Source organism: Odontesthes bonariensis, chromosome 3 (assembly GCF_027942865.1).
Source record: "Odontesthes bonariensis isolate fOdoBon6 chromosome 3, fOdoBon6.hap1, whole genome shotgun sequence".
NCBI classification, from domain to species: Eukaryota; Metazoa; Chordata; class Actinopteri; order Atheriniformes; family Atherinopsidae; genus Odontesthes; species Odontesthes bonariensis.
Window position 1 is genome coordinate 37,619,707 of NC_134508.1, and position 12,353 is coordinate 37,632,059.

At 40.5% G+C, this 12,353-nt stretch overlaps 1 protein-coding gene across 4 annotated transcripts in view; it reads right to left on the reverse strand.

The window, feature by feature from the left end:
- The window catches only part of chd5 (chromodomain helicase DNA binding protein 5), a 44,530-nt gene that overhangs the window by 19,339 nt on the left and 12,838 nt on the right, over positions 1-12,353 (reverse strand). For all 4 annotated transcript variants that reach the window (XM_075461710.1, XM_075461714.1, XM_075461711.1 and 1 more), the window contains 16 exons: positions 10,578-10,796; positions 8,387-8,505; positions 7,575-7,816; positions 7,369-7,481; positions 7,061-7,187; positions 6,125-6,291; positions 4,591-4,809; positions 3,534-3,740; positions 2,911-3,122; positions 2,507-2,638; positions 2,212-2,320; positions 1,926-2,117; positions 1,505-1,705; positions 1,236-1,373; positions 482-603; positions 101-274 (listed from right to left, as the gene is read on the reverse strand). In XM_075461710.1, coding sequence (XP_075317825.1) covers positions 101-274; positions 482-603; positions 1,236-1,373; positions 1,505-1,705; positions 1,926-2,117; positions 2,212-2,320; positions 2,507-2,638; positions 2,911-3,122; positions 3,534-3,740; positions 4,591-4,809; positions 6,125-6,291; positions 7,061-7,187; positions 7,369-7,481; positions 7,575-7,816; positions 8,387-8,505; positions 10,578-10,796 — 2,693 coding nt within the window. The remainder of the gene's footprint in view (positions 1-100; positions 275-481; positions 604-1,235; positions 1,374-1,504; positions 1,706-1,925; positions 2,118-2,211; positions 2,321-2,506; positions 2,639-2,910; positions 3,123-3,533; positions 3,741-4,590; positions 4,810-6,124; positions 6,292-7,060; positions 7,188-7,368; positions 7,482-7,574; positions 7,817-8,386; positions 8,506-10,577; positions 10,797-12,353) is intronic.

Genomic DNA, 12,353 nt, shown 5'->3' on the forward strand with positions numbered 1-12,353 from the left:
TGGGAGAAGTCACTTTTGTCAAATTATCTGATCTTACAAAGATGTTAACATTCAGTGTTGTTCCTTCTCCAAATACGACTCTTATTAAAAACAGGCTTACTTTTGCATGGGACTGAGCTCCACTCTGACAATCAGCTCGGTCTTTGCAGGCATGTTCTTGAAGACATCAGCCTTCAGCCTCCTGAGCATGTGGGGTCCCAGCAGGTCATGGAGTTTTTTGATCTGGTCCTCTTTAGAGATATCTGCAAACTCCTCCAGAAAGCCTTCCAGGTTACTGCAAACAATATGGATCGCAGGAAGAATTACATATAGAAACTGAATTACATTAAGACACAGTTTTTCCTGATGTTTAATTCAAACTACACATACAAAGAAAACATGATCTGTGTATCTTTCTATCTGAAGATGATCCCATTTGGTATGTTAGCAAACAGCTACAGGGAGCATGAAATCAGGATGACAGAAAAGAGGCTGGACTAACTTGAAGCGCTCTGGGGTGAGGAAGTTAAGCAGATGGAACAGCTCTTCCAGGTTGTTCTGAAGAGGGGTTCCAGTGAGCAGCAGCTTGTAGTAGATTTTATACCCATTGAGAATTCTGAAAAACTGAGCAGGACACATTGTGCAAAATGGTGAAAGGATATGCCATGACAAAGAAAACAGGATCATACATGCACTGTAAAACTCCAATCTTCCTTAAAGGGATAGTTCGCCTCTTTTGACATGAAGCTGTATGACATCCCATATTAGCAATATCATTTATGAACATCGACTTACGTGCGGTTATCGCTAGGTGGCTGAACGCATTGATATGAAGGGAGGCAAAAATAGCGCCAAGCGATTGTGAGGTCTGACTTTTTCTGGCTAACGATTCTGAGATGCAAATGTATTACTCTTTTGAACGCATATTGTTTTGAGAAGCAAAACGCTTTATTTTCGGGACATTAGCCAATAGCTGGACTACCTTCGTCAAAGCCAAAACTCAGCTGGAACTCGGCTCACAGGACGCAGCAGGGGGTAAGTCAATGTTTATAAATGATATTGCTAATATGGGATGTCATACAGCTTCATGTCAAAAGAGGCGAACTATCCCTTTAACCAAAATCATATCTAAGGGATTTTTTTTAGCTCTATCAACTTCTGTGTCATAGATTCCTGATGATATTCTGCTGTTTTTGTAACTGGAACAAGTAAAAGGAGGCATCTATTTGCTAACATGGTCCAGAATGTTTTTTCACCTTTGATTGGTTGTTCTTCAGTCTGTGGGCCTCATCTACAACCAGACAGGCCCAGGTGATGGAGCCCAGAATGGCTTGATCTATAGTGATCAACTCGTAAGATGTCAGCAGTACATGGAACTTGATAGGAGTGTCTTTCTACAATGGTGGAGAAATATTGTGTCATGTATAATACCCGATCCATTGGTTCACTGCAAGTTCAAACAAACTAAAACAAATGTTTTGAAACACATTGTGTGGAACAACTGGATGAGCACGAGGTACAACACCTTCATACGGAACACTTTGCGTCCAGATTTTACAGCACTGTCTTCAAATGTGAACTCATTCTCCCTGATAATTGCCCTGCTGTCTTTGTCTCCAGTGTAAGTCAACACATAGAAGTCCGGAGCCCACATCTCAAATTCTCTCTCCCAGTTGATGATAGTGGACAGAGGTGCACTCACCAAGAAAGGCCCCTTAGAATGACCCTGATATTGGAAAAAAAAAAAAGACACGACTAAGCCACTCTTGTAGTACATCACAGAGAGAAGAAAGACTGATTTTACCATTTCCTTTTCTCATAGTGCAAAGTCATTTAATTGAAGACCACATTACCATTTATATTATAAGGGCCGATAGCACTAAACATATCTTTAATATTTGACTGTAATGTGGATATGATGAAAGCGGACTTTCTTCCAGCCTTACCTCTTTATACAGTGAGTAGAGAAAAACTATTGTCTGCACTGTCTTTCCTAGGCCCATTTCATCAGCGAGGATGGTATCTGTCCCCTGTGCCCAGGAAAATCTCAACCAATTCAGGCCTTCCAGCTGGTATGGGTGAAGTGTTCCCCCAGTGGCATTAATGTACCAGGGCTGGTGCTCAAATTTGATGGTTGGCTGGTAGTGTGAAAATATAGTTATGATTTGTATCAACTGCACAAGGTAAAGTCGACACATTTCCGATTGGAAAAATGTATCTGAGGCTGCTTACATCGATGATGGGAGCATCGGGAGGGACCTCCCTCTTGGGATGGTCTTCTTTTAGTTTAGTTCCTTTCTTCACCATGAGGGGGCGCTGATCCTCGCCTAAAATTTGCTCTCTGAAAAGAAATTGTTGGAATTTCTTATGTCAAATGAGTCAAACAGGGGGTTCACAGGTAGAGGGCAGGGCAGGCAGAAAGCAACAGCAGATGAGGGCATATGTCTGTTGCTTTGTCTGTGCACAGGTTTTTATGCTGTGCATTCTGACTGTCATTGTTGCACAATTCAAATTGCTGTTAACCAACCTGTGGTCCCAGTAGGAAGCTTTATGACTGTCATACTCTGGGATGTCGAAGTCTTCCACTTCCCAGGTGCACTGGTCATATGGTAGGTCTCTCCACTTAATCAGGTAATGAACATCACCATCCTTATCAAAACTATACAAAAGAGTAAACATAAACAAAAAGAGAGAGCACAGGGAATTATAAAAGTTAAAAAAGAGTAAATTTTGCATTTTATGATTTTAGAAAGCAAACATTTTAGATATCATCAAGTGTTATCTATATCATAATATGACAAAGTAGATACAAGCAAGGTAACAACAAACATAATCAACTGAAATCAACTTAAAGACGTTGAGAAGTTTAGGTCTATGACAAATCTAGCTCTTTAAAGGTGAGCGGGATTTTGCGTAACTGTGAGCAGCCACCTGTGGTTAATTATCCGGTGGATAATCATCCACTCTGGTTTAATGCCATAGCGGTAAAAGCGCTCCTCCATCGCAGCATACTGAGGATCTTTGCTCTTCCTCTTCTCGCTGTTGAGCTCCTCCTCTCCGGAGCCGTAATCATACGGTGGAGGTTCGTCCATGTCATTCTTTCGCTGGTAGTTCCGGTACATGACCGTGTGATACAGTTCCAACTGCACAACCAGAGACAAAACACAAAAGACAATTCTGGTTAGTTTAATGCAAGATTCAACTTAATTCAACATAATACGTAATCTAGTAGAGTAGATTTAATGAAAATAAATACATCAAGAAAACTCAGTTGTGACCTCACAACCAAACTTGAGAACAACCAGTTGTTTTTTCACCACTAAACTTGAAATTACTGGGTTTACATATTTCTGAGCTGCATTCTGATTGGGATTGCAGTTTTGCATGTAATTATGTGCCTGTACTTATAAAACTGAAAACGCCAACTAAAAAAATAAAAGTTTGACTAAAATTGTCACCTGACTCAGCTGCTGTGTTCCACTTTTAACAAAGCAGACAAACTTTTATTGTGGCTAAATGCTGATGTCATAATGGCCCCACGTCTGGCATCTCACCTGCAGTTCGCTGACCCAGGAGCAGTGCCAGTACGAAAGGCCAGCCCACTTTACAAAGAACTCTCTTTCTGGGTGGCCCTTGAGCGGGGGCTTGGTCAGGGGATCAGCTGGCTTACCATCAGGGCCAGCAGGGAGTTCAGCTGGCAGTGGGGGCTCTCCCCATGTCCAGTGCAAAATCTTTTGTACTTTACCTTTAAGAGGAGGGCACTGTGGAGAAAAAAAAACAGAGGAGCTGTCATAGGTACATTTTTAATAAGTTTTCTACAAGTCATTTAGCTGTTATGCTGCAAACAAGTGGAACAAACTGCCAGTGGAGATTAAACTTTCACCAAATGTAGACATTTTTAAATCCAGGTTAAAAACATTTCTGTTCTTATGTGTCTATGCATGAAATCTGCACGATATCTTTTAACTTATCTAGACTGTTGCTTGTTTTTAAATTCATTTAAATGATTTTATTTGTTTCTCTTTATATTCTTTTATGTATTTTAATGCTTCTTCCACTCCCTGCTGCAATGCTTTTATTTTATGTAAAGCACTTTGAATTGTTTGTACATGAAATGTGCTGTATAAATAAATTGGATTTGATTTTGATTTGAAGTCCAAAAAACTAACTGTTCCAATTGATCGAAAACAAAATATTTGAGCTTCAACTAACACTCAGAAGCTAAATATGCTTAATAGTACTTTGCAAAAGTGTTTAATAAATGAGGAAAGAAAGGAGAACAGTATCAAAATCATGTTTATATGGAATCAAGCAACAATACGTTAAGTTCAAACTGATTGTAAACTTTGGATACATTTAATATACGTTACACATATATGTAATATATTATTCTAAATGTACACATGTATATTGTGTATATATATATATACATATATATATATATGTATATATATATATGTGTGTATATATATATTTATACATGTAATATATGTGTATTTTGAAATTAATGGTAACATTTTAGCACTCACACTCCATCATTGGCTGTGTTTAGCAATGACAATTTGTGTAAATAGAGAGTATGATATATCACTGGGACTGAGACAAGCTCACCATGCAGCGTGGACATAACCACTCGCCATTCGGGATCTCAGGAAGAGGCGGGTTGAGGCAGTGGATGTGGTAGGACGACGGGCAGGTGTCACAACACAGAAGCTCTCCTCCGTCTTTACACACTCTGCAAAATTCCAGGTGATCATCCTCTTCCTCGCCGGCAGGCTCCTCGTCATCCTCCTCCTCATCTTTGGCCTCCCACTGGATTCCCTCCTTTTCCTGGGGAACACAGTTGGCGGGAGCGTGTCAGGAAGTAAAGATAACCATATTTTTTAAAAACAGAAACTAAAGAGACTCCCACCGTACAAAAGGCCTGAGTGAGTAAAACCGAAGATGACTCATTACAAGCAGTACTTATGAAATGGTATAAAATGATATAGACTCCCTGTCTTGTGTTGTGAACAAATCTTCAAATTACAATTTTGTTGCCAGTGGGACGTTGGCTAATGGGGAAATGTTAACTTTTATGGGTATTTAGGTTATTTTTGTATCATATATTCACGTTTTCTTTTGCAAAGATTTTTCCATCTTGATGGACCTAATGAGAGCCGAGACAGACAGATCAAGAACAAAGGTAGTTTTCCTGATTTGTCAGCTCGAAAAATGCCATTTAGTGTCCAAAGGATTGGAAGCCATGTAGCTTGTTTAAAGTGGATCCAATGTTTTTTATGATCAGTTGAAATCTGTGTTCACCTTCACTTCTGCCGATGGAGGAAATAAACAAAAGAGCTAGACTACAGGGGTAGATCAGTCCCGAAAAAAGAAATGTGACACAGATGCAGGGAAAGATTCTTTAGTGGGTTGTCTTATTCCTGTAGGCAACAGTTCCTGAAAGATTGTGTCACTAATGAAATACAGAACTGTTCAGCACTGGAGACAAAATTAGTAAACGCCCCCAATGAGTCATTGATCTTTTTTTTTTGCACTTTACAGAAAATGACAAAAGCAAGTTTTTTTTTAATTGCTGGGTCAGATACATATAAGTTAAGCATAACACACAATATGAATCACAAAATACTGAAGCACTGAATTTGATTTCATAGGGACATTAACAGTAGCTAATGTTTAATCATCAGCTTACAGTCTTTTCAGACCCTTCAAAAGGTCACAAAATAAATCCACAAGAAAGTAATGTTTGCTCATATTTTCTTCCTCTTTGCCAAAAGTTGGCAAAGTTGGGATCTCTTTGGATCATTAATAGAAACTGCAGTAAATTCTGTCAATTCAAAAAGTTAACAACTGCAGAAAGGAGGTGCTCAAAAGAGTTGTAAATAGATACCAATTGGATAGATGCTCAGCACAATTGAAATGATAATGGTATGAATGATGTCATCGAATCCCAGTAGGCTAGAACCAAAATTACCCATAGAGAGAAGAACTTGTCACCTCATTCCCAAGCAGCAGATAGATAAAGTACTCTACTGCATAATTCTTAATGATGGTAACGATAGTCTATTATGTCATATAACCCTAACCCTATTGAATCACCAATGTGAGTGTCTTCCACTGTGATGTGAAAGACAAATCTACTTACACAGTGTGGACAGCTCCATTTTCCCTCAGGAGCCTTCTCCAGCTCAGGGTCCAGACAGACCAGGTGGTAGGCTCTTGGGCAGGTGTCACACAGGATAATTTCTCCACCCTGCTGGCAAACTTCACAATAGTCCTGGTGGTCTGTCTCATACCCATCACCATCCTCCTCTGGAGATGGTAAAAGGAATAATTAAACATGAACAGTCCTAACGTGCAGTCATGTTAGTGCTCTGTGTAAATTTAGAATAAAATGATCAACACATGATGGTGCGCAGCTTCTAAGGGCTCTTATACACCAAACTGATGTGAACAACTGGTGGCAGGTCCATCCCTGGGTCTGGGCAAATAAAACAGCACCTAAACACAAGACCAAGACCATTTCCAACAGCCAGTACAGGACATAAGGACTTAACTCTCCAGTGCAGAAGCGGGCAGCAGTCCATTTACAGTTTTCAGCAAGGGAAATGGGAGGATACAAGAAGGCAAAGGCAAAATAAATCGGGAGAAACTCTCCTAAGTGGGTGAAATCATTTGTTCTTCAGCTATGCCGAACCACCATCAGTATGATCGGTCTCTCTCACTGATCTGATGCTGATTCAACAGGCTGAATAGGCTGAAAATAACACTGATGGGGTCTGACAGTGCAGACAGGGAGTTAACACAGCAAAGAGACATGAGATAATCCTCAAGGCCGACTGTCAGCTTGGTGTATAAGGCCAATAAATAAGAATACGACTGTGTGTGTATGAGCGTATCAGCTGGTGCAGGACACCATCTGCCCTCACAAAGAAGTCCCAAAATAAATTAAGCAAAAAAAAAACACATTTTAGGTTCTTCATTACCAATAATCAAACAGTCTAGTTCTGAAGAATTTCAATTGGATTTTTAGAGAGAAAAAACAAACCACAGAGCATGCAAGATTAGACTATAAACATACTTTTCCTTTTTTTCCGCCCACGTCGGGCCTTTTTCTTAGTGGCGGCCCCCGAGGTATCCGAAAGCACAGAGGCACTGTGGATACTGATGTCATCAAAGTCCGACTCCTCCAGGAAGTCCTCCTCACTCTGGAAAAGCAAACACACAGGCTGAAAAGCTCAAAGCTCCATGAAGAATTTCAATGAACTAACTCTCAGTCAGTGCAGTAAATAGTGCTCACTTTCACTTCACTGAGAATACGGTTTGAAAAACTTAAAGAGATTAATGAGATTAAGGTAAACAGTTTTTTTGCAAAATCACAACACATACTGAGGATGCTTTCTTCTTCTTCCCACTTTGGCCCGACTTTGATTTAGTCTTCTTCGGCTTGGGTTTCTTCTTCACTTCTTTCACAGTCTTGCTTTTCTTTCTAACCCCTGGTCCTGCGATTCAAACATCAGATGTGTTAACCACTTGATATTCGTGCTTCTATCTTTTTCAAAATGTGTGTTCTGTCACAGCTCAGTAGACCTTACCCTTTCCCTCTTTGGTTTTGGCTTTTTTGATTGGCCCTAGCTGAGGCCCCAGCTGGCTGCTGCTGACAGATGTTGGCGGAGCCACAGTAACCGTTTCCACGGCGGCAGCCACAGCAGCGGCCACAGCGGTGGCAGATGCGCCTTTGAACGGGTTGTTGGCACTGAACTCTCGCCACTTGGCCCCCAACACTGTCATCATCTTTGACATGGGAATCTTCGGGTTCTTCTTGGCAATGAGAGGCCTGAGTTAAACCAGTGGGAGAGGAGACGACAACAGCAGCTTTATTATGTCACACTTCATTCCTGTTGGTGTAATTTCTACTACCCTCAGCACTGGAGGGAACTGGGTCTTGAATTGCTGACATTTCACTGCCCCTTAAGTTTTGTTCTACTCTCTTTGGTGTGTGTATGTCATGTTTGTGATTTGTCAGGCAACAGCTTGAGGTTTGGCACACTGGCCTGTGAAAGATAGTGGGTCAGAGCACTGAGTCCCAGAGCCTCCCGGCTGTCACAGGCATCCAGCAAACAGCTGACTACACACAGGGGGCACTGCAGGAGCTCATGCTCCACTTTGTTCGAGCAGAGGCTTAGCCGAGCCAGACAGCCCCAGGTGAGGCAGACTCTTTATACCAACAGACGAGCTTTCTAGCTCAAACAGAAAGAGCAGTGTTAGCTTGTCACACCACTCTGTTGTCTCACTGCGGAGTCTCAATGCTGGAAGACTCTCAGGCGGGAACTCTGACAATCCACAGAAACGGAAACGCAACAAAGCAGTTTAAGAGTAGATATTGCAGACAAAATAAGATGCTTGCCTGAGGAACTGGCTGAAAGCCTTGTAGTTGGTGATAGTTTTATAGTCGTCCTCCGTGAAGCCATACTGAACATCCTCAAGACCCCATTCAAGCATCAACTGGCTGGAGGATTTGGGCTCCTATTGAGGTTAGACAAGAGAGATCAACATCCATAAATCAAATCATGATTACAGTTTTTAATAATACACACCTCTAACCGCCTTATGAGCTAAAAATTCAAAACCATGACGCTATCCATCAAAAATCATACCCATTTCCGCAACCGATAAACACAATTTCCCTGTTGTGACAGGTGATTCAGATTTGCTGACCTGGAAGTGAAAACTCTACATACAATGCCTTCATAGTTCATTGCCTACACTAGGGGCTCATTTAGAAAGCACTAACAGTCAATATTGTTCAATCCAGTCAGCAAAGCTTGAACCCAATTAGCACACAATCATCCATGTGGAAACACAAATCGAAGTCATTCACAAACCAATCAGATCCTTCAGTAGATAGGGAAAAGGACCTTGGATTGGTTCTTTTTGGAATAATGGATACAGAAATATGTGAAGGAAGAAGATGATGACAAAGGAGAGAAGGAAGATGACGACAAGCAAGACTAGAGACGGGACGCAGTGGCAGAGTGATTTTTGGTTTACTTTTTCTAGATAGTTATCTAGCCTTTGATTACGGGGTTTGTGTTATGTCTGAAGTCAAGGTTTTTTTTTTCTGCATAGTATGGAGCAGAGACATTGATGTTGACTTTGAAACTGGAAGATTTAGAGTTAAGTGTGCAGGTGTGAATTTATGTTTAGAGTTTTGGAAAATGTAGACATTATTTCTAGGAGAAGTCCAGTTGCCCTTATTCAAGCTCTTATGATTACAATGACCTGGATGACTGAGAATCCTAAAATATCATCATTTACACACGTTTTAAGCCATCATCTCCTATCCTACTTTTAAGGGATGCTCTGCCTGACTAGCAATGTGAGAGGAGTATCCTTAGCCCCTTTGACACAGATAGTTCAAGGTGCCTTTGTTTTACCTGTTCTATTTGTAAAGTACAGATGCACAATGATGGATAAAGTTGTTGCTCCTCTGAGCCAGCAATAGAAGTGTTCATAGTGCCAAATCTGTGTTCAGAGAACCGTCACAGCAGAAAATGCTGCACCATGACAACATGCTATCATAGCAGCGTCCTGTGCCACCAATGGCATAACATTATTTTTTTTGCAATCTTGGTGTGAAAAGAATCTTTAACTATTAGACCTTCATAAGGGTTTTTTTTTTTTTTTTGCCATCATTAGACAGCAAGATTGTTTAAGTAAGTGGAGAGATATTACATTTGTAAGGTTTAAATAACAATAATTATTATTGGGGGGGTTTCTTAAGCTTTTTGTAGTGCTTAGAATTTGTAAATGTTAGACATCAGAGCAGCAAAATGGGATTAAAAAATTATGATAAAACATAAAATGAAATCAACAGAAAAAAATGACATATGAGGGTGAATAGAGCTGAAAACAAAGAATCAGCCTGCTATGCAGTCCGATGAGTCTATTTTTAAATCCAGACTGAATAGCTTCAGCTTTATATTAAAGCAATAAAAAATTGTCCTTATGTCCTGACATGTGACAGACATGTGAGAAAAAAAAATCTGGTTCCCCTGGCAGCTCCTGGTGCTTCTGGTGCTGGGATTTGCAAGAGTCCACCAACTACCAGTCAGAGTCGGGTGGAGGCTCTAATTACTGTCAATCACTGCCACTTCTATAAATGCCAGGGTTACTAGCTTGTTTAAAAAGAAAACCCTCTTCTCCAGGGATTGGATACGGCATCAGAGTTGAAGCACAGCAGAGAGGAAGAAAAAGGGAGTTGCATTCCTCTTTTTCATTCATTTTTTCTTCTCAAGATTGCCAAATTCTGCTTTAAGTTTCTTGTTCTCTGTCTTTCAATAAGACGCCTTTGGGGTTGTGAAAAATACCTTAAAAACTGAATTTATATCACTACTAAATTAGCAAATCAAGAGATTATCATTTGTCATGATTGAAAATGATGCTACAACAAGGAAGAACTGTGGGTTTTCAAGGTTTAAATACACTTCTTATAAAACTGGCTTTAATTTCTCATATAACTATAATAACTCATTCATTTTACAAAAATTTTACATCCAAGAAGAATAAAGAATATGAGCAATGTCGGTGAGACTTACTTTCATGTTACCATCATCGTCGTCGTCATCATCATCATCCTCATCCCTCTTCTTCTTCCGGGGCTTTTTTTCTTTCTTCTCCCTGGGTTTCTTCTTCTTCTTTTTGGTGGGGCCATATGCACTGCTTTCACTCTCAGAACCAATTTCCGGACGTTCCCGTTCCTCCTCCACCTCGGAATTCTCCTCCGGGTCACTGTCCACTCTTGCCTGGAGTCCTCCCTGCAAAAGGACAAAAACACATTTTGAACATGCCTTGATAAATACCAGTGAGTGGTTGACTGGACCTAGGTTAACGTGGCATTCACTTTGCTCTCCCTTTCTGTAGTTGATAAAAATGCATAATTCTGACAGATCTAAAAGCTTCTTTCATACACAAAGCTTCTGCAAAGCAGCTATTTCTACAAAAAATAAAAACAAGCAGAATCTATCTAAGAATCTTATGTTAGCTGTCCAACTTCCGGCAGGACTGTCAGATTCACAAGTTATAACTACAGTAGATTTCATGCCTTCATTTTACGAGCAGCAAGACAAAAAATCTTTCCTTTGAGACCCAATTTCAACTTTTGAAAAAAAAAAAAAAAGGGAATAATAAATAAATTATGAGACTTGATCATTCAAATAACCATGGCATTAATTTTTGAAAGAGTTAGGGATTAGAGCTGCTACAAAGGCATCCCACACTAAAATAGAATTAGAGAATAGAAAAAAGTCAAAATAATGTCAGAGTGCTATAACAGCTTTAGCTTGATGGCAATATCACAATTTGAATTACTTGTTATTGCCATCACTTCCCAGTCACATCACGTAACAGAAGAAAAAATTCTACTGCATTTGATAAATTAATTAATAGCTGAAAGTGAGCAGTGAGTCAATGTGAAGTAAAGTCAAATTCGGGTTGCATCTTTCAAACTACAACCAAGAAACAGAACACCTCAATCAGGGCAGCCAATCACAGACTGCGCCGCATTCTGCCTGTTTAATATGGGACATCTGGAAGGCTGTATGGATTTAACAGTAAACAGGTGTTGTTTGTGTGAACAGGACTGTGGCACATGAACAAATCCACAGGCAGTTGCTTATATTGTGTATGTGTCAGTAACATTAAGGGAGAGGGAAAAGAGACAGATTTTACTGTTCTTATCCACCTTTCACTTAACTGCTTTTGTGTATAGTAGGCATGTACAAGTATGCATATCATTCTTTTTATTTGTGGATCCATTTCAGAAAGGGTGTGTATCTCTCTTTAATATAAGTTTAGAATGAAGGTAAGACTGAACATGTGTGTGCACAAGCCATGGGGTGAAAAGAGTGCACAGCGGCTTTGTGCTCAGCTCGCTGCCTGTTGCTCGGCAGGCCTGTGTGGCGCCATGGAGAGACTTGCAGGCGTTTTGCTCCGTAGCGCAGAGGAAAGGCTCACGTTGCCGCAGCGCCCGCCAACCCTACCAGCAGCCTGGCTGTGTTGCTATGGTGACCAAATCTGAGCAGTGTCTGGCTCTCTTTCTCTCTTTTTCTAGTTTTTGCCCCCCCTCTTCATCTTCCTCCTCTCACTTTCTCTCCCTCACATTTCATAGTTCCTCTCCCTCACCCCTCCACCACATTATTTTCTCTCTCAGTCTATCTCTTAACTTCTTCCCCTTTATTTTTCCTCTCTCACTTTTCATTTCTATCATGCCACACATACAAACACACTCTATCACAGTGGCAGCCAATGGAACAGCGCCATCCAATCAGACACGTTTGCATAACGAGCTTGTTATGCAGAGGCCTGTGGTTGCA